Source organism: Excalfactoria chinensis, chromosome 4 (assembly GCF_039878825.1).
Source record: "Excalfactoria chinensis isolate bCotChi1 chromosome 4, bCotChi1.hap2, whole genome shotgun sequence".
Taxonomy (NCBI): Eukaryota; Metazoa; Chordata; class Aves; order Galliformes; family Phasianidae; genus Excalfactoria; species Excalfactoria chinensis.
The window spans coordinates 237,219-257,548 of NC_092828.1; the positions used below are offsets into that span (position 1 = coordinate 237,219).

Below are 20,330 nucleotides of genomic sequence, written 5' to 3' on the forward strand. Positions count from 1 at the left end.
GCCCGTTGCCACGCAGACGCCGCCCCTAGCAACGGGCCGCGCGCCGCCGGGCGGCGGGGGCGGCGCTGATTGGCGGCTGCCGGAGGCCACGTGACGACGCCGCGGTCACCTGACGCCCGCTCCAGGCAGGGCCGAGGTGGCGGCGGCGCGCGCAGGTGAGCGGCGGCCGGGCCGGAACCGGAACCGGAACCGGAACGGACCCGCGGTGCCCCCTTAGCTTAGGGCCGACCCGGTGCCCGCGTCCCTCGTCCGGTGCGGTCCGTTGACCCCCGGCCTCATTCGTGCACTGCGCTCCGGTTGCTCAGCCCGGCCTGAGCTCCTCAGTCCCCCTCCCCGTGTGTCCCGGCCCCTCGGCCGCAGCCCGGCTCCGTCCGCCCCGTGCCCAGGCCGTGCCCGTGCCCGTCCCGGTCCCTCCTACCCGTCCCGGTCCCTCCCGTCTCGGTTCGTCCCGTCCCGGTTCGTCCCGTACCCCGAGGCTGGCTCAGCCGCACGCTGTCCCCGCGGTCCCCCCCGCCCTCAGGCGTCACGGTGTCCCCGTGGCAGCTCCCTCCTGCCCCTTGCAGTGGAAGCGCAATGGCCTCCGGTGGGGCCTCGGGCTCCCCGCCCCGGCAGAACGGCACCGGTTCGGTGCTGGAGGACGAGGAGGAGGATGAGGAGCCGGCCCTGGGCTGCGACGGGGACCTGGAGGTGAACCCGTACGATGGGCTGCCCTTCTCATCGCGTTACTACGAGCTGCTGCGGCAGCGCCGAGAGCTGCCTGTGTGGAACACCAAGTACGGCTTCATGGAGCACCTGCAGGGCAGCAGCGGCATCGTGCTGGTGTCCGGCCCCCCCGGCACAGGCAAGAGCACTCAGGTGAGTGGGAGGGCCGGGGCTGTGCTGGGGTGGGCTCAGGGCTGTGCTGGGGTGGGCACAGGTCTGTTCTGGGCTCAGGGCTGTGCTGTGCTGTGCTCAGGGCTGTGCTGGGCTGGGCTCAGGGCTGTGCTGTGCTGGGCACAGGCAGGGTTGTGCTGTGGTGCTCCCTCTGCAGCACCGACCCTCCTACTTGGAGCAGCTGTGATGCCGCTGTCAGGAGAGGCCATGTCTCGTGCTGGGGCAGCAGCCTTCCCACAGTCCCTCGCACTGACCCTGTTGCTGCACGAACACCCCACAGCCCTGGGCTCTTTTCAGGCCGTGGTGCAGCAGGTGGTCCCGTGGGTGGCATTGCCAGCCCCGCCACAGTGGGCCCACAGCACTGAGCGCGGTGCTGGATGCGCTGGGGCAGGAGTGTTGGCTTCAGGCAGCACCTCTATGAGCTGGGGAGGCACTGCCATGTGAGTGTTGGGAGCACTGCGCTGCAGGGAGAGGGGTGGGACTCTCCTTGGGCTCAGTGTGATGGCCAGGGACAGTCGGACTGGGCAATAGCTGGCACATGGTGAAGGATCGGGCCTCCCTGTGGAGCAGGGACAGCGTGTCCCATCTGCACTCCTTTGACACGACACTGAGGATGTCGTCATGCAGACTTTGACCTGCGAAGGCATCGCCTGGAAGCTGCAGGGTAACCGTGGGCCTCCGCAGAGCCAGTTGCTGTTTGGATCAAAGCTCAGCAGCTGCTGGTCGCTGGGTTTATCAGGGTGTTGGCTGCAGGGCTCCAAGCCGCTGGGTGCAGCCGTGCTGCAGCGCTCAGCTGAGGTTCAGTGTGGGGCACAGCCTGGCGAGGAGCCCCATTTAGTGCTTGGTAGCCCTGGGGCTGGGCTGCCCCCGGGTGCAGGCACCGTGCGGGTCCTGGAATCACACCTGCAGCACAGGGAGGCACAACCTGATGGACACAGAGCATCTGATCCCACGCCTTGGTGTGGCAGCACCCTGCAGGTCGGTGTTCTGACCAGAGGGGGAAGAGCTGATGCTCAGGCTGCATCCCTTTGCTGTGTCCGTGGCTGTCTGTGCTGATCCTTATGAGGAGGGGGCATTGAGTTGTGCACAGCAGTGATCCAAGGGGCCTCTGTCGGGCTGCAGGTGGTCACAGTCAGGCACAGGGCTGGAGGCTGTGGTCCGCACAGAGCTGTGTGTGGGTCTCTGGCTTTCCCTGCCACTTGGGGGCACCTGCCTGCAGGTACTGTGCCATGCAAGGTGTGGGCGAGGAGCCCCATGTGTTGCAAGCTGTTAAATGTCAGGTGTGTCTGGCTATAGGAAGGGAGTAAAGGGCTGGATTGGAGGAGTCCCATCTAAGTGGACTGGGACACGTACTCTCCAGTCCCAAACTGAGCATAGCAGGACTGGAAACACGTGGAAATGGGCAATGGGGAGTGATGAGAGGAGGAGGAGTTTCCCTGCTAGGGAGGAAGTGAGCAGCCAAGACTTGGGAGGGAGTAAGAAGTGATGAGATAGAGATGGGGAGGGTGGATGTCCCATGTCTTTAATGCAAGGATCAGGCAGAAAGCTCTGGGCAGAGGATGATGAGGCTGTGGAGCTCGTTGCAAAGGATTCAGGTGCAGCATTATCAGGGAAGGAGCACCTGTGCAAGGTTCTGGGTGCCCCTGCATTGCTCTGGTGCAGGAGGTCCTGCGGGCACCGGGGCTGCAGTGCAGAGGGCACAGCAGGTGCTGCTCGGGGTGGGTGTGGAGCTCCCAAGGCACCAACCAGTGCCGTCCCTCGCAGGTCCCGCAGTGGTGCGCCGAGTACGCCCTGTCCATGCAGTTTGAACATGGCCTGGTGGCCTGCACCCAGCCACACAGCCTGGCCGCCCTCAGCCTGTCGCTGCGCGTGGCCGATGAGATGGACCTGAACCTGGGCCACGAGGTTGGCTACTGCGTCCCCCACGAGGACTGCTGCACCACGGAGACCATCCTGAGGTGTGGGGATGGGGGGCCCCCCTGCTGCACGGCGCTGGCGGTGCCGTTCTAATCCCACTCAGCTCCCTGGCCGCGGCGTAATCGTTTAATCCCCCTTGGCCTCGTTAAGGGAGCCGGGCAGGGCGAGCGCTGGGGGGGAGAGACGCGCTCCCCTGGGGATGTCTGCAGGCACAGCCACCCCCTGATGGGCCCGGGCCGTGCAGGTACTGCTCGGACGAGATGCTGCTGCGCGAGATGACGTCGGACCCGCTGCTGCGGCAGTACGGGGTGGTGGTGCTGGACGAGGCGCAGGAGCGCACGGTGCCCACAGATGTGCTGCTGGGGCTGCTGAAGGACGTCCTGCACCAGCGCCCGGAGCTGAAGGTGGTGGTGGTGACCTCGCCGGCCATGGAGGAGCGACTGCGCGCCTTCTGCGGGGATCCCCCTGTGGTGCGGGTGCCCGGACCGGGGCCGTCCCCACAGCTGCTCTACAGGGATGTCCCAGCCCACGGCCGTGTCGCAGCAGCCTGTCAGGCTGTGCTGGACATCCACCGGCGGCAGGAACCCGGCCACATCCTCCTCTTCCTGGCCAGTGAGCAGGTGGGACTGCAGCACCCCATGGTTTGGGCATTTGGGGCATCACTGTGCCACCAGCACGGGGCTCGGGGCAGGAGGGGCCGGAGGGGTTCCCTGTCTGTAGTTCCTAGGGAAGCCCTGACTGAGGTGGGAGCTTGGGATGTCTCCTGGGTTGGGGCAGCTCAGCTGTGGGCTTAGTACGGCCCAAGGTCTTCCCGCAGGGCAGCCAGGTGGGCATCGCCCTGTTTGGGGCTGTGGAGATCCTCTGGGCACTGCTGTGACTCCACTCCTGGCCTTGTCCTTCCTGCAGGAGATCACTGAGTGCTGCAGGGCCATCCAGACCGAAGCTGTGGCATTGAACCCTGGGCTGGGCCCGCTGCTGGTGCTGCCCCTGCACCCCGGTGTGGGCCGTGCGGCACAGAAGGTGTACGAGGCACCGGAGGAAGGCAGCCGGGAACGGCGGGTGGTCGTCACCCACTGGCTCGGGGACTCGTCCTTCTCTCTGGGATCTGTGGGCTTCGTCATCGACACGGGGCTGGAGCTGCGCAGTGTGAGTGGGGATGGGGATGGGGATGGGGATGGGGAGCTTGGCTCTGCCCTGAGGTGAGCTGAGAGCATGGGAAGAGGGTCTGGGTTCAAGATCGTCTGCTCATCCCATCGCCTGCCTGGGGACGCAGCCCAGACCTTGTGCTGCACCGCTGGGGATGGGGAGCTTTGTAGTAGGCAGGGACTCACCTGTAGATCCCTTCCCATGGGCTCACCCTGCAGGTCTACAACCCCCGGATCCGTGCGGAGTCCCAGGTGCTGCGGCCCATCAGCAGGAGCCAGGCAGAGTCACGCATGCAGCGAGCGGCTGGTAGCCCCCAAGGTGAGTCCTTTCCCCAGGGCACACGGGAAGCAGGGGGTGGTGGCACGTCTCTCCAGCAGGATGATGTGCTGCCCTTCCCCTGCTCACAGCCCCCCTCCCACAGGCACCTGCCTGCGCCTGTACTCGGAGGCCTCCTTTGAGCAGCGCTTGCCTCCCAGCCCCGCGCCCCACGTCAGTGAGACCAGCCTCAGCCGCCTCGTGCTGCTGCTGAAGCGCCTGGACATTGCTGACATGGGCCAGTGTGACTTCCTCGACAGGCCAGGTGGGGCTGAGGCAGAGTGCGATGGGGGGGAGAGCTGGGGCCAGCTGTGGTCCACGCTCCCTCTGGGAAGGGGTGGGAAGTGTCTGCAGAAGCAGGGCAGCGGCAGGGCTGCCTGTCAGCTGTCTGATGTCCTGCCCCAGCCCCCGAGTCACTGATGCAGGCGCTGGAGGACCTGGACTACCTGGCTGCCCTGGATGACGACGGGAACCTGTCGGAGGTGGGGATCATCATGTCGGAGTTCCCCCTGGACCCTCAGCTGGCCAAAGCGCTCATCGCCTCCTGCGAGTTTGACTGCGTGGAGGAGATGGTCAGCCTGGCTGCCATGCTCACAGGTGGGTGCTGCCCTGCTGCTGGCCGGGGCACGACGCAGCCCCCAGGATCCAGCCTCACGGTGGCTGCACGTGGCGACCTCTCCTGTGTGTGTCCCCAGCTCCCCCCTGCTTTGTGACTCCTTCCACACGCCTTGAGGAGGCTGTGACCGCACGCCGGCGGGCCCTGCTCCACCCGCATGGAGACCACTTCACCCTCATCAACATCTTCAATGCCTTCCAGCAGCGTGAGTGCCGGGCTGGGGTATGACTGGGGCAGGCAGAACCCCCACGCACATCCCACAGCTCCTTTGCTTCTTCCTGGAGCAAGCTTTGGCTGCGTGCTCTGCACAGCACCCAGGGGCCTCGGCCTGGCTCTGAGGGGTCCCAGCCCCAGCACAGGGTTCTCACGCAGTCCCCGTCCCGCACTGCTGACCCCTCTCTCCCGCAGACCACATGGATGAGGGCTGGTGCCGCAAGCACGCGCTGAGCAGCGAGGCGCTGCGCCTGGCGGGCATCGTGCGGGCAGAGCTGCTGGAGGTGATGCAGCGCATCGAGCTCCCCGTCTCACCACCCGCCTTCGGCACCGACACCAACATGCTCAACATCCAGCGGGCGCTCATCTCGGGCTACTTCCTCAAGGTGGGCTGGGGGCTGACAGGGGCCTGGCTGCAGGGGGTGGGGGGCAGGGCCGGGCAGCACCATCCGCCTCCCTCGCTCCCCAGGTAGCCCGGGACATCGACGGCTCCGGCAACTACGTGATGCTGACGCACAAGCACGTGGCCCACCTGCCCTCCGCCTGCTGCTACCTGCTGCGACAGCCCCCCCAGCGCCTGCCCCCCTGGGTCCTCTACCACGAGTTCACCATCTCGCAGGACAACTGCCTCCGCGTGGTGTCGGAGATCCAGCCCCAGATGTGAGGACCTGAGGGCTGGGGAGGGTCCGGGCTGCGCCCATGCCCAGCTCCAACACTGCAGCAGAGCCCCGGGACGGTGCCCGGCCTGGGACTCCTGGCCTGGGGGGGCAGATGGGGGCCATCCCCACTCATGAGGGGCTCCAATGTTGTGCTCCCGGTGTTGCCCTGCAGCTCCCACCCCCGGGCCCGGCCCCCCTCCCTGATCCCCGGTCCCTCTGTCCCCGCAGGCTGGTGGAGCTGGCACCGCAGTACTACCTGAGCAACCTGCCGCCCAGCGAGAGCCGCGATCTGCTCATGGAGCTGCGGGAGAAGGTGGTGCCGGCAGAGGACGTCCCGGAGGCGGCCGAGCCGCTGGAGGAGGCAGCCGGCGGGGAGGATGAGGACCGGGACGTCTGCGTGCTGCAGTGAGAGGGAGCCACCGGAGCCCCCCCACCGCGGGGCGGCCCGGGTTCGGCCGGGATGACGGGCTGCCCCGGGGACACCGTGCTGCTGTGAGGGCCGACCCCTGCCCGGGGGCTGCCCTGCCACCGGCTGCAGGAACCGGCCCCTGGTGCTTTCCCCGGGGCCGAAGCCACGAGCTTCTCCCTGAGAGGGGGGTGAAGTGCTGGAACGGGCTGCCTGGAGTGGCTGCGGATGTCCCATCCCTGGGGGGGGGAGCTCAAGGCCAGGCTGGATGGGGCCGTGGGCCCCAGGGCTGAGGTCGCAGGCCCTGCCCGTCTCACTGCCCAGCACGGGGCAGCTCCTCGGAAGCGATGGGGCCTCTTGTGAATTTTTCCTGTATAAAGTTTTGTGACCTTTGCTGCTGGCCTCGTGTAGTGTTTGCACTGCAAAGGGCTCGGGATGGGGTGGGCTCCGTTACCCCTCCCTGGCACCCTGCTGGCTGGGGCTCCCCACCAGCTCCCACATGCCCCCAAGGGCTGTTCTGTGAGCCCAGCACTGACCCTGCCCTGCAGTTGGAAGCAGGATCATGGTGCTCTTGCTCACCTCACGCCTCCAATTCTGGGTACCGCGCTGCTGTCCCGGTCACGGCGACGGGCAGCCCTGGTATTTGCATCAGATGTTCCCCTCTGCACTTCTGCTGCTTTCCACAGAAGCGGAGGGGAAGCTGCGGTGGGTGGGGGAGGCGGGCAGCCAGCTCCCTATTCCAGCTCCCTGCTCCCCCTCAGGAGGGATGGGGCGATGCTCTGGGGGCAGCTGCTGCAGCCCTTCCCTGTCCTCGAGGACTCCCTCCCTGCCCCAGAGGGTTCTCCAGCTCCCCAGCGGGTCCCAGTCCTTCGTCACTTCACAGGACCGAGTTGGGGCTGGCAAGCAAAGGCTGAGGAGCCCAGCACCGAGCGGGCTCTGCCCCCTGCCTGCCTCTGGCCCACTTGTGGGCTCTGCTGTTCCCAGGAAGAGGCCCAGGGATTCCGTCCTCCATCAGAGCGCCTCGAAGGCTGAGCGGAAGGGTGGTGGTGGCTGAGCCTCCCCACAGCCACATCAGCACCCAGACTTCCCCCTCGCTTTCTAGGAACCCCAGAAAGTACATGACCAGGAGTGATAAGGACAGCCTGTGTCCCCTGCCTCCCCCAGCAGGGAACTGCTGCGTGCCCCCAGGATGGGGGCCTGCAGACACCCCCTTCCCCGGTGCTGCTGCCCCTCATCCCTGTCCCCACCGTCTGCTGCCCCTGGCCCACATCCACTCATGTTCCTGCCCCTCATCTGCCTCCCTTGCAGTGCAGGAGCCAATCTGTGCGCTGGAAGCTGTTCTCACTCCCGGCTGGGGATGGCAGCACCTACCTGTTCTCGGTCCTGCCCTGTCAGAGCGGGGACATTGACTCTGGGCTACAGGGGTTGTGGTTCCTGCCACTAGTGGGGGTGGAGTAGGGCAAGACGGGGGATGCTCCCAGCCAAGGCTGCACCCTGCCCCTGCTCTAGTGCTGGCTGGGGCCGTGCCCTTGCCTGGGTGCACACCCCCGAGATGGGCACTGCCGCAGGCTCTGCCATCCCTTCCCCGTTCCCCTGGAGGTGCTTCCCCTAAAACCCTCCCCTATGGATCCCAGTGCTGGAGGGCACCCGGGACCAGAGGAGCTCCAGCATTGCCCCGCGCTGCCCCTTCGCCCGGGGCACAGCGTGGCGCTCACTGTGTCCCCGCTCCAAGCAGTGCTCGCACCGAGGCCGGCAGTGCTGGAGCCGAGCGCGGGTACCGGACTTCAGCTCCGCCCTGCGCCGTTTTCTCCTCTTCTGAGAACTGTGATGCTGCTGCGGTTTGCCTTCACCTTGGGGCAGCCCCGCGGGGTCGCGGCTCGGTATATACACGGCAGCTCCCGGCCCTCAGAGCCAGCAGCAGCAGCGCACGCAGAGGTAGGCGCGGAGGGGAGGCGCCGGGGGGTCTCTGGGGGGGTGACGGGGAGCCGGCAAGGTGCTGACCCACTCGGGCACTCCCTGCCCGGGGCCGTGCCGGGAACGGCTGGGAGCTGCGCCCACCGCCCACCGAGCGGTGCTTTCCCAGCCGCTGCCCCCGGCTCCACTCGCTCTGCCCACCCCCGCTGCGCCCCGTCACCGCTCCTCCCGGAATCCAACGCCGCATCCCCTGACGCTGCCCCTCTCCGCACAGATGCCGGTCCCGGTTCTCCTGGCGCTGTGCATCGCCCTTACGGACGCCCTGACTGCCTTCCCCCCTAAGTGTGAGTGCAAGAGGGGCCGGGGGGGCTTCAGAGGGGGACACCCGATGCAGGGATGGGAAGCAGACGGCGGGTGATGGAGCAGGCGGGGGGCCGTGGGCGGGTGGTACCTGGGGAGGGGGGTGCCCAGCCCCACCACAGAGCAGGTGACAGACCGACCGCAGCCTCTGAACCTCATCTCCAGTTCTGGTGGGGAACCCGGACGAGGACGTGGTGGTGAAATGCAACACCTCGAGGCAGCAGGTGAACTGGACACAGAACGGGGAGCCGGAGCCCATGGCTGAGCTCGTGGACAACGGACAGAATCTCACCATCCTCGGCTTGGACCTGCCGGCCACCGGCAACTACAGCTGCTGGGCGGGCGGCGTCCTGCTGGACAGCACCTACGTGGTGGTCGGGGACAGCGGTACGCGGGGCTGGGGCCGAAGAGGGGGGCGACGAGGGGAGCGCGACGTCGGGCAGGATGGGGCGGACGTGGGGTGATGGGACAGGGTGGAGACTGACGTGGAGTGATGGGGAAGGGTGGGGATGGATGGAACGAGCGTGGGGGCAGGCAGGGGACTCGCCTGACACGCAACACGGGTACGAGGCAGATCGTGCTGCAGCCTGCAGGACAGAGGATGCAGCCAGGCAGGGCCGTGTGGGACGGTTTGGGGAGGGGACGCACACCTCGGCCCCGCGGACCCCAACCCTTTGTTCCCGGCCCTGTCAGGAGAGGAGGGCAGGAACGCCTCCTGCCGGGCCGATTCCTACCTCGGCTCCTTCCGCTGCTCCTGGCTGGGGCCCCGCTCCGCCGTCTTCCGCGCCCGCCTCACGCACAGGTGGGTATCGCAGCCCCCGACCCCGACCCCGACCCCGACCCCGACCCCGACCCCGCCGGCTCCCCGCGCTCACTCCGCCTTCCTGCACAGCGACGGCTCCGTCGGGGACTGGGTGCCGGCAGCCGGGCACGGCGGGCGGTTCAGCGCCAACTTCACGGACCCCTCGTTCTGCCCCTTCGCGGAGGAGCTGCGCCCGCTGCAGCTGAGCTTCGAGGGGATCTCGGACACCTCCTTCCTCACCTTCTCCATCCACTTCTTCGTCCGTGACATCGGTGAGCTCAGCCCACGCGTGTCCCCAGGGTGGGGTTTGGGCTGCTGGGAACCCCAGTGGGCCGCAGCCCCACGCTGAGCCCCGCCGTGCTCTGCTGCCCGCAGTGCGGCCCGACCCCCCGCAGGCGCCGACTGCTCAACTTCGGGAGGGGCAGCTCCACCTGGCCTGGACCCCCCCGGCCTCCTGGCCGCTCCCCAGGTCCTACTTTGCCCTTCTCTACTGGCTGCAGTACGAGCTCCCCAACGGCACCCAGGTAACGGGGCAGGCTGCCCGCACCCCCACCGCCCCCACGCACACCGCCCCGCTCCCAGCCTCTCTCGGCCCACGCTACCAAGGCCGCAGACCGGCCTGTCCCACAGCACAGCAGAATCATGACGAGCAGTGAGCAGTGACCCCGGGGGGGAGGGGGGAGGGCCGGGACATTGTCACTCCCAGCTGTCACCTCTGCTCCCCGCCAGCACTGCCCAAGTGAGGCAGCACCACTGCATGGGACGGGGAAGACCCCCCCCCCCCCCGACTGCTGTGCCCGCAGCTCCAAGCGCTGCACCTCCACCTCCTCCAGGGGTCCTGGCGCCCCTCCCGGGCTGTGACCAAACCTCCCTTTGCAGGTTGATGCTTTTGTGGAGGGCACAGAGAAGACGAGCCTGCAGCAGCGCGTGCGGAGGGTGCGCATCAGCTGCCAGGACCCCTACAGCAGCACCTCGTGGAGCCCCTGGAGCGGGTGGTCGGAGGTGGTGGGCACAGCTGCGGCGGGGCTGAGGGGCTCATAGCCCTGGGCTGGGGGCTGAGCCTCAGCACCCCCGGGGTGAAGCGGCCAGAGCTGCCCGCTGCCAACATTCCCATCCACCTGTGATATATTGAAGTGTTGTTTTCAATCTCTGTATAAGAACTGAGCTTGGCTTTTCTGTGAAAAACCCCAATCAGAGTGTGTGTGGGAGAGCAGGGCTCTGGGCCCCATAGATCCCACCTCCGCTTTTGCCACCCCCTCAGCACCCTGCAGGACATCCAGCCGGCAGCTCCAGCGGGTGGGAACGAGAGCAGACCCCGCAGCCAGGCAGCTCCGGCAGGGAACGGCCCTCAGACCACGCAGCCGTAGAACGGCCCTGGGCATGGACTCAGCCGCAGCCCCACACGCGGGGAGCTGCCAGGGGTCACCGCCCCATCACACGGAGCGCTCGGCGCTGGGTAATGCCACGGGGCGTTTATTGAGGTGCTCCCGCGTGGGCCAGGGCCGGGACCGCAGCCCTGCTGCCGCTCTGGAGAGGCTGGTGAGAGTGTGAGGCCCGGGGCGCTGCCCTGCTGGGGAGCGGGAGCCTCCCGGGGGCATCTGCGGAGCCCAGGGGTCCCGTGGCAAAGGGGTCCAGAAGGTCCGGGTTCCAGGAGTCCGGGGGTCCCGTGGCTCGGGAGTAGAGGGTGCTGCAGAGGGACGGGGGGCACGGAGGGCCCCGCAGAGCAGCAGCCCGGTGCCGGGAATCCGGGGAGTCCCGGCGGTCCCCGGTCCACGGCAAAGGGGTGGGCGCCCCGTCACGGCGGTACCACGGCACCCAGGCGCAGCTCCTCCCCTTCCAGCATCTCCCTGCAAGAAAGGGGTCCCGCTGAGCCCCGCGACCGCCGCGTCCCCCGCCCCCGCCCCCTCCCCGTACCGATACGCGGCGATCTCCGCGTCCAGCGCCATCCGCAGCCGCAGCAGCGCGGGGTACTCCCGCAGGCACCGCGCCATCTCCTGCTCCGCTTCTCCGATCTGCCGCTCCAGTTCCGCCACCCGCTCCTGCAGTCGGGCTGTCAGCGCCGCTCCGGGACCACGACCCGGACCCCGGGACCCCCGGCCCAACCTCCCCTTCCTCCGAGACCCCACACAGCAGGGATCCTCTATTCCACCCCCATCGCGCACCACCCCCCCGAGCGCCCCCAAATTCCCCCCTCCCCCATTACCTGGTACTTGGCGAGCTCCCCGCTGCGCCGGTCGCGGAGCCCCTCCAGCTGCCGATGCAGCGCTCCCACGGCCCCGCGCAGCGCCTCCACCTCCGCCGCGCGGGCGCGGAGCAGCCGCCGATACCCCGCAGCCTCTGCGCGGGCGCGGATCACGGCCTCGCCGCCCCGGGAGCGGGGAGAGCAGCGGGGCCCGGACCAGCCCAGCGCGCAGCCCCCCGGGCCGTCCTCTCCCCCGCCGGGGCCGCCCGCGCTCATCCCGGCGGTTCTGCGGCGGCGCGGCGGCGGCTCCCCCCCTCCCGGTCCGACGGGCCGCGTCACGGAGCCGCAGCCAATCCCGCCGTCGGGAAACCGGCACCGGCGGCCCCGCCTCCTCCCGGGTGCGCTGCGGGAGCGGCGGGACGCCGCCCGCCCCCCCGGTCCGTAACCCAATGAGCCGCGAGACCCGGCGGGGGCGGGCGGCGACCCGCCGGCACCGCAGGCTCCCGGTACGCCCCGAAGGGTCCCGGTTCGGGCAGCGGTCCCGGCGGTCCCCGTGGGTGGCGGTGCGCGACCGCCGTTCCCGGGGCGGTTCCCGTCCGCTCCGTCGCGTCCAGACAGCACCACGGGCAGCGGGGGCCGGGTTGGGGTCAGCGTGGAGGTCAAGGTCAAAATCGGGGTCACGATTAGGGTTGGGGTCGGGACCTCAGCCCCATCAGCAGCGGGACCCCGGCTGGAGCTGGCTGGGGAGGGTCCCACGGCCCAGCCCTGCACGGCCCGAGTCCTGGCCTGGCTGCAACCCGCTGCTGGAACACACGGGGGGGGGGGGTGGAAGTTCGCTGGGGGATCCAGAAGTGCCACTGCCCGCATCGTCCACGTTGTGCCAGACCAAAAGTTCAGCCCCACAGTGAGACACAGCGTGGGGAGGAGGCAGAGGTGGCCCCGGGGGCAGCTCCTGGGGGGGCTGCTGCCGCCCGCTGCCTCCTGGGGGGACCCTGTGCCCACTGCTCAGGCCCAGCGCTGCAGACGGGGAGCACCGGGAGCCCCTCCCGTGTGGCCAACAAACTCCATCGGTCCGGCGTGCAGGGAGCGCTGGGCCGGCGGTGGGACCCCGCAGCTGGAAGCCAAAGCTGACCAACTCTGACTCGTCCGGGTAGGACGGCGCTCGGGAGGGACGCCGCCCCACAACGAACGGGGGCAGCAGTGAGTTTCCGGCGCCGGGAACGTGAGTCCAGGGGGATGCCGCCCCCGCCCCCGGCTTTGCCCTCCCTGGGCAGGATGGGCGCTGAGGGGCTGCCCCAGTGCGTGGAGCTGCTGATGGGGGATCGGACCCCGAGGTGCTGCACAGGGTGAGCGCCCCCCCCAGAGGGTCCGGGCTGGCAGAGGCACATGGGATGAAGGTGGGGTGGGAGGAGGAGGGGAGGGGAGCAGATGTCAGAGTCCATCTGCCAGGGGCTGCTGCTCCAGCAGGGCAGTGAGGGGGCCCAGATGTGGCGTGGGGAGGGGGCTGCCGCTCAGGATGGCACCGGGAAGCAGCAGCCCCCTCCCCTCCCCGCCGCGGGGGTAACGGGGCTGCCCCGCACCCCTCCGGGCTGAACTGCCGCCTCCTGACCGGCACAGGGGGTCCCCTCCGCCGCGCAGCGCCCTCAGACCACGGAGGCCACCCCTGAGACGGACGTCACCTTATTGTCCTCGGCCCAGGGCTGCAGGTTCTGCAGGGCGTACAGCGAGGAGTTGTGCATGCACAGCGGGTCCTGCGGCAGCGGCTGGCTCAGGCTCTTCTGGAAGGCCTCCTGCTGCAGGTGCAGCATCAGCCGGTTGGCCTGCTGCCGCTCCGCCTCGCGTTCCTCCGCCGTCTGCCTCCTGCACACACAGCCCAGGGTGAGGGTCGGGGCTCGGGGACGCGCGGGTTCGGCAGCTCCACTGCCCCGGCCCGGCCGGAACGCGAGCGAAGCAGCCGAGCAGCACCGGGAGGAGCTGCGGGCGAACCGCCCCCCACCTCCATTACCTCCACTTGGTGCGGCGGTTCTGGAACCAGGTTTTGACCTGCGCGTCCGTCATCTTGAGGGCCTTGGCCAGGGTGGCTCTCTCGGCCGACGCCAGGTATTTCTGGCGGTGGAAGCGCTTCTCCAGCTCGCAGATCTGCACGCGGCTGAAGGAGGTGCGCGGCTTCTTCCTCTTGGGCGGCGTGCGGTTCTGGTACGGGTGCCCGATGCGCCGGGTTGCCGCGAAGGGCGAAAGCGCAGCTGTGGGTGGGGGGGGGTGAGCGGCTGCGCCGGGGGGAGGGAGCGCAACGCAGCCCCAAACGTTGGTTCAGCCACCGCTGGGGAAGGGGGCCGGGACCGCCCCGCAGGGATGGAGCGGCACGGCCCTTGGGCAGCGCGGAGCGGGATGTGGGCAGAGCAGAACGGGAGCTCCGTGGGAGCTGTGGGGACGGGGCGAGGAAGGAAAACACACATCCCGATCCTCCAGAGGACACGGCACCGCAAAACGTGGCCAGGGAGCTCGTGTGAATCGCCCGCCGTGGCTCCGATCGCACCCGGAGCCCGAGGGGGGGAGACGGCAGCTGGGACCCCCAGCCTCGCCGAGTGGTCCCACTCTCGGGGTCATCGAGGGCTCCGGGCAGCACAAACCCGACCCTGTTCCCAGCGCCGCGCCGCAGCCCCGCCGCCTCCCAGCACTCCCCGCGGAGGGGATGGGACCCAGAGGCCATCGGAGGCAGCTGATGTCTCCTTCCCTTCGCACGCAGCGGCCTCTGGGTTGGCCGCCCTGCAGCTGCTGGGGGAGGGGGACTGGGGAGGGGGCTGCCGCCTCCCACAGGGACACGGGGATGGGGCCACGGGAGCATCGGGGCAGCAAAGGGCTGGAAGGAGGATGGAGCAGGACTGTGTGTGTGCGGCACGGGCGGCCCATGGCTGAGCCACAGCTCCAAGGACGCCATGGCCATCACCAACACCGCACCACATGGGCAGCGCTGCCTCAATGGGGCCGCCATAGGGCTCCAGCACCCCACGCCTGTGGGGCATGGGGCAGACCCTATAGCAGGCCCCAGGGACAGACCATCCATGCCCCACACCCCATCAGCCTGGTGGGAGCGTGTCTGCCCGCGGCGGGTGGAAGCGCTCGGCGCAGGTGGAGCCGCACAGTCGGGGGGACGGACCCACACCCCCACACCCCCTCCCCACATGGGGCGGCCCCTCACCGCAAACAGATGCTGACAGCCCCAAGATCACCCCAAGGCTCCAGTGCTGAGTGATGGCCGCGGCTGGGAGACCCCGTGCCGGGGAGGGGCCGCCATGTCCCCCCACTGCTGGCGCCAGGCAGGAGACGGGGACGTCACCACCGGCCATGCGCGGGGACGGTGCTCCATCACCAATGGGTGGGCCGGGAGGCGAACCCGGCTCTGATGGTGCCCGTGATGGGCCCCCAGACCCCCAGACCTCCCACCCCACGAGGCCCAGCCCCTGTGGCCCCCGCAGCTCCCTCAGCCCCCACAGCCTCGGCCTCGTCCACCGCCCTCGTCCCCACACTGGGCCGCGCTGCAGATGTGGCAGTGCCGCCATCTTGGGAAGGAGCCGCATTCAGCCACGCTCACAGCTCCCCTCACTCACCCCACCGGCACCCGGCACCAGCACCACACACCCACCGGGCACCAGCACCACACACCCTCTGCACCGGGACACACAACCCTCATCTCAGCACCCTGAGCTGCTGCAGCCACAGCACCCACACACGGCCCCATTGGCAGCACCGCACCCCACCACTCTCCCCAGCTCTCCCTCACACCCCAGCCCTGGCTTCGCCCCAAGGCCGGCATTCAGCAGCCCCACATCCATCCCTGTACACCCACACGTGGATCCGCACATCCTGCACAGCCCCGGCCTCCTCCCAGCACATCCCACAACCCAGCACAACGACCACAGCACAGCATGGGCTCATGGTCATGCCAGCACCACCCCGCCACGTCCCCAGCCCCACCAACACCCCCCACCACATCCCCAGCCATGCGGGTACCCCACAGCACAGGTCCCCAGCCCCACACACACCCCACAACATGAGCTCAAAGCCCCACAGACACCCCACAGTGTGAGCTCACAGCCCCACACACACCCCACAATGTGAGCTGACAGCCCCGCTGCTGTATCACAGCACAGGTCCCCGGCCCCACAGGCTCTGCCCGGTGTCTGCTCCCCGCACAGCCCCATTCCCACCCGCGGTGGGTATCACCGTGCAGCCCCACACAGGGTCCTTGCTCCCCGTTCCCGCACGCGGCCTCTCTCCTCCCGGTCGGACCGGGCTGGGGCCGCAGCCCCGCGGTTCTAACAGGTCGGTGCTGCGGAGCTCGCGGCCAAAGAACGACGGGACCTCCCGGCGCATCGCAGGGAGCGGCTGCGGCGAAGCTCTGGCTCCAACACATACCGGGAACCGGGGCCGCCGGGGGCAGCGCCCACCCGGAGCCGCAGCGCGCGGGCCCCGACGGTTCCCCTTCCCAGTGCGCAGTACCGGGGCGGGCGGGGCGGCTCGGCGGGAGCCCGGCCCCTGCACGGCAGCGTTCGGCGGAACCCGGCGCGGATGGTCCCCCCACGGTCTGAGCCGCCGCTCCCGCTCCCGCTCCCGTTCAGCCGCCGCTCCGCGCCGCGCGCCGTCGGAGCCGCAAAGAGCCGTCGGAGCGGAGCGCTCACCTGAGAGCCGGTCCTTGGCGATGCGCCGCGTGGTCTCCATCCAGGGGAAGGTGAGCCCCGACAGCCCCGGCACCGGCGGCGGAGCGGCGGGAGGCGCGGGCGGCGCGGGTCGGTGCGCGGGGACGCGGATGACCCCGGCGGGCGGCGCGGCGGGCGCGGGGGTCACGTTCACGCTCACGTTCATGCTCATGTTGAGGTTGTAGGAGCCGAGCGAGCAGGCGGGGCCGTAGCTGCCGCCGTACAACCCGGGGTAGTCGGGCTCTCCCGCGGCCCGCGCCGGCCCCGCGCCGCCCGGGGGCTCCGGGCCGCTGAGGATCTGGTCGATGCCGAAGCTGATGGGCTCGTGGGGAGCGGGGGCCGCCCCGCCGCCCTCCCGCGCCAGCGCCGCCGCCGCCTCCATGGCCCCGCCGCGCTCAGAGTCGGGGCATCGCGGGGCCGCTTAAGCGCGGGGCGCGGCCGCGGGCTGCGGGGCGCTGCGGGGGGGGCGGCGGGCGGCGGGAGATGGCCGAGGCGGGGGCAGGGAATGGAGCATGGCCCGCGGCGGAGGCGGCTGCCGGCGGCCGGGAGCTGCGGGCTGCGGGGCGCGGCGGGGCCCCCCGGCTGCACGCGCTTTTCTGCCCCGCTCCATCTGGAGCTGCCAAAATCTCGGCCGCCCGCCCGCTGATTGGCGGCCGCGCCCCGTGATGGACAACCCGCGCCCTCTGGGGCGGGGGCTCGCGCATCCCGGGGCCACGCCCCGGCACCGGCCCCCTCCCCGGCCTCGGCACCGGGCCCTCCGCCCCGCCCCCCCCCCGCCCGGCCCTCGGCCCGCCGGGATCCCCGGCACCGCCGCGGCTCGGCGCGGGCAGCGCGACTCCGGGTTCGCCTGTCGGGATCCGTCGGAAGCGCCGCGGTGGAGGAGGAGGCGCGTCCCGGTTCCCCCCCGCCCGGAGATCCGCCGGGCTCAGAGCGGTAGAACGATGGTCCCACCGTGACACGCACCCCCACGCACCGCCCTGCCCCCTCCGGTGCCGTCGGGGCGCACAGAGCGCAACCCCGGGGCCGCCACCTGCTCTCCCCCGCCGCGTCGGGGCCGCACCGTTCTCCGGGCGGAGAGCCCCGCTCGTCCCGGGTCGCACAGAGCGGCCTCGGTGCCGCTACGCGCCCACGCGGGACCGCTCCAGCATCCCGAGGCGCCCCGGTCCTTCGTTCCCTGCAGCTGCTGCTGCCCGCAAGTACCGACCGCGGCCCTTTCGATCCCGCAGCAAACAGACCCCGCGCCTGCCGTTCCCGGGGCACGGAGCTGCGTTTGCTCCACCCGCCGATCCTGCCGGTGTGGACCCGCTTACCGCGGACCCGCCGTTGCCGTCAGCTCGCACCCGCGTCCCACGGCCACCCAGCTCCGGTGGCACGGAGCCCTGAGCCGGGCCCCTCCGCGAGGCTCATATCTGGCACGGAGGGTGCCCCGGGCTCGGCGCCCACCCGCACACCGGGCAGGCAACGGGCGGTCGCGGCCAATGCGAAGCAGTGCGGACCGGAACGAGACCTTAGCGACTATCGCGATCGGTCCGGGCCTCGGGTGAGGGTCCGGTGGGTCCGGGCCGACGGGTGCCGGGTCCCGGTTCAGGGCGAGGGCGGCGGGTCACGTCCCCGGGGCAAGGGCCGGCGTGGGAGGGGCCACCCGTCTGCCCTGGCGCCACCGGTCTGGGGCAAATGACATTACCGGGGCTGCGCCTGTAAATCACGGCGGCACCGGGAGCAGCAGCTGCTGCGCCCCGGGGGCACGGCACGGCCCGGGGGCACCGGGCAGAGCTGGGCCCAGCGGGACGCGCTGCTCCACGGGGTGTGGGGCTGCTGCGTGGCTGGAGGGACACAAACACACACTCACACACACACACTCACACACACTCACACACTCACACCCCGCGGTGGGACTCAGCCTGCACACACGTGTGTTTACACACCCTGCAGCGCAGCACAGTGATGCACGCAGTACAGCGTGGATACCCACACAAACACACACACGGAGATGCTCACAGCCGGCTCCGCACCGCGGCACCGCCCCACGCGTGCACACCCACAGCTGCACACACACGCACGGAGCCACCCGCACAGCGCCAGTTCACGCACACAAACGGACTCGCTCACAGGGCACAGAGTGACGATGCACACGCGCACCCACGCAAACCATCCGGAGCTGCGCCCAGCCCCGCTGTGCTCACACCCGCCCCACGATCCCCTCCCCGTGCCCTCACACCCCCCCCCGTGTACACACACACCACCGGGCCACGCCAGGTTCACCCCACCTTACACGGGTAGGCACAGCGTGGCCCCCCCCCCCCCCTCCCGGAGCTCCCCGGTGCCAACGGTGCGGGTCCCGTGTGTGCAGCATTTGGGGGTGGGGGGACATCGCGGCCCGACCCGCAGCACTGCAGCCCGCAGGTGCGGGGGGGAAACGCCTCGTGGCGGGGGAGGGAGCGGGCGGCAGCGGGTTAATGAAACCGAGAGCGGGAGGCAGCTGTGTGGAAGCGCCCAGGGGCTGGAATGCCGCGCGGGCCGGGAGATGGATTGCGGGGCAGGGGATGGGCCCCGCGGCACCTGCCCGTGTCACCGGCACCTCCGCCCCGCGCCCGCGGGAGCTGCAGGGCGCATCCCGGCCCCGCCGCGGCGCTCACCGAGCCCGACTTGCTCAGGGCGGGGGGCAGAGCTGGGAGCCGTGCGAGGTCTGCCCACGGTGCGGGGCCGGAGCGGCACGCGGAACCGGGAACCCGGCCCGGGGTGGGGGACCGGGAGAAGGCCGAGCCCTCGGGCAGTGCTGGAGCTGCGGGTGCTCAGTCAGACCGGTGCCGCTGCGGCTCGGGGGTGTCTGTCCAGGAATCCCCACGGGCCCCAAGGCCTCCACTACGGCACCTCCCGGTTTCTCCGCTCCCATCCGCCCCGTGACCCTCACACAGCAGCAGCCGGCGCTGTGAGCCACCATCGGGCTGCCCCGCGGCTCTGCACGGTGCGTGCTTGCTGCGTGCACAGCGGGGCTCCGCTGAGGGACCCTGACACACACCCGTAAAGGAGCAGGGCTGGGAACAGCCCGATGCACTCAGAACTCCGCTCCTCGCTCCCTGCCCGCAGCTCGCAGCTGTGCTTCCAGCACACGGCCCCACTCATCTCCCCCCTGGGCGGGCACCCGCGTGGCGCTGAGGATGGGGCGGAGGGGCCCTCGCACGGGCCGGGGTGGAAAAGCAGCCCTCGGTTCCACGACGCTGCCCGCAGTGACTGCAGCTCCAGGCCCTGCTGCTGCCGGAGCCGCTCGGGTCCCACAGGGGCCGTTGAGCTGAGCAGAGCTGCACCCCTCCCTGCATCCCGATGCCCCGCAGCCCGCAGGGTGCCCGACCCTCGGCACGGCCTTGGGATGCACGAGCAGATCCCGCAGCCTTCCTCCCCGCGGCTCCCATCGCCACCGCCGACCCGCACAGAACCTCTGCGACACCCCCCCCTGCCCCCGAACCGCGCCCCGGGGCTGCCGCTCTGCTGCTGATGGAGCCCCGCAGCCCCGCGCCGATGTCCCCGTGTCCCCGCACGGCTCCCTGCCGCGCTCGGGCGCTCTGCCGGGGGCAGGACTGAGCTCTGCGGGTCGCTGCCCGCCCCTCACCGCTGACAGCCGCTCCAGCGTGCGGCAATTAAGCGGCGGAGGCCTGGCCGGGCCCCACGTTACCACCGGGAGCTGCTGCCAAGCCGCCCTCTCCCGCCCGCTCCCCCTCTAATCTCATTATCGCTGGACGTCCCCTTCTTCCTCCCGCTTCCCCCCCAAACCCGCTGGCAAACTGTAGGGACAGTCAGCTCCTCTCTGGCTGCTGGGTTAATTCTGGGCTAATTAGATGAAGCCAGCCCAGATTGGATTACTTTAGCCTGCATTTGGTCCTCCAGTCCTTGACTTGCGGCTCCCGTGGGAGCTGCTGGCGCCTCCTGCCTCAATCAGACACTTCTTAACCGCATGAAACACTCCCGGTGCCCCGCACCCGCCGGCCCCGGGCCGGGCGCTGGCAGCCGCTGGGTGCGGGGGTGACGCGGTGGCACGCACGCTTCGCTCCCCCCGGTAGCGACCGGAGGCGCTGGGCCGGGCCGGGCCCTCGGGCAGCCGCACCGCGCAGCCACGGCTCCGCACACCGCGCCCCGCACACCGCGCCCCGACGGCCCACGACGGCCGAAGCCGCCCCGGTCGGACGTCACCACGGTGACCGTCGGCGTCTGCGCAGCGCCCTCGGGGAGGAGCTC

General features: G+C 70.2%; 4 protein-coding genes across 4 annotated transcripts; 2 read left to right on the forward strand and 2 right to left on the reverse strand.

The window, feature by feature from the left end:
- Positions 1–80: 80 nt before the first annotated feature.
- DQX1 (DEAQ-box RNA dependent ATPase 1) lies at positions 81–6,523 on the forward strand. The gene is made up of 12 exons (XM_072336763.1): positions 81–155; positions 564–855; positions 2,638–2,831; positions 3,035–3,410; positions 3,697–3,936; positions 4,155–4,254; positions 4,358–4,516; positions 4,657–4,848; positions 4,947–5,072; positions 5,276–5,466; positions 5,550–5,740; positions 5,968–6,523. The coding sequence occupies exons 2-12, from the start codon at positions 574–576 to the stop codon at positions 6,146–6,148; spliced, it is 2,232 nt and encodes a 743-aa protein (XP_072192864.1). The 5' UTR covers positions 81–155; positions 564–573; the 3' UTR covers positions 6,149–6,523.
- A 1,771-nt stretch (positions 6,524–8,294) lies between these two features.
- Positions 8,295–10,262, forward strand: LOC140251030 (interleukin-12 subunit beta-like). Its single transcript, XM_072334258.1, has 6 exons — positions 8,295–8,403; positions 8,585–8,806; positions 9,113–9,221; positions 9,312–9,493; positions 9,597–9,745; positions 10,101–10,262. The coding sequence occupies exons 1-6, from the start codon at positions 8,334–8,336 to the stop codon at positions 10,260–10,262; spliced, it is 894 nt and encodes a 297-aa protein (XP_072190359.1). The 5' UTR covers positions 8,295–8,333.
- A 410-nt stretch (positions 10,263–10,672) lies between these two features.
- On the reverse strand, positions 10,673–11,730 carry LOC140251809 (alpha-internexin-like). Its single transcript, XM_072335897.1, has 3 exons — positions 11,425–11,730; positions 11,136–11,260; positions 10,673–11,068 (listed from the first exon to the last, which is right to left on the reverse strand). Exons 1-3 carry the CDS (start codon positions 11,677–11,679, stop codon positions 11,017–11,019), a joined length of 432 nt encoding a protein of 143 aa, XP_072191998.1. The 5' UTR covers positions 11,680–11,730; the 3' UTR covers positions 10,673–11,016.
- Positions 11,731–13,046: 1,316 nt separating this feature from the next.
- On the reverse strand, positions 13,047–19,041 carry TLX2 (T cell leukemia homeobox 2). The gene is made up of 6 exons (XM_072334259.1): positions 18,903–19,041; positions 17,785–17,923; positions 16,637–17,388; positions 16,083–16,520; positions 13,409–13,646; positions 13,047–13,263 (listed from the first exon to the last, which is right to left on the reverse strand). The coding sequence occupies exons 1-6, from the start codon at positions 19,039–19,041 to the stop codon at positions 13,047–13,049; spliced, it is 1,923 nt and encodes a 640-aa protein (XP_072190360.1).
- Between the last annotated feature and the right edge of the window lie 1,289 nt (positions 19,042–20,330).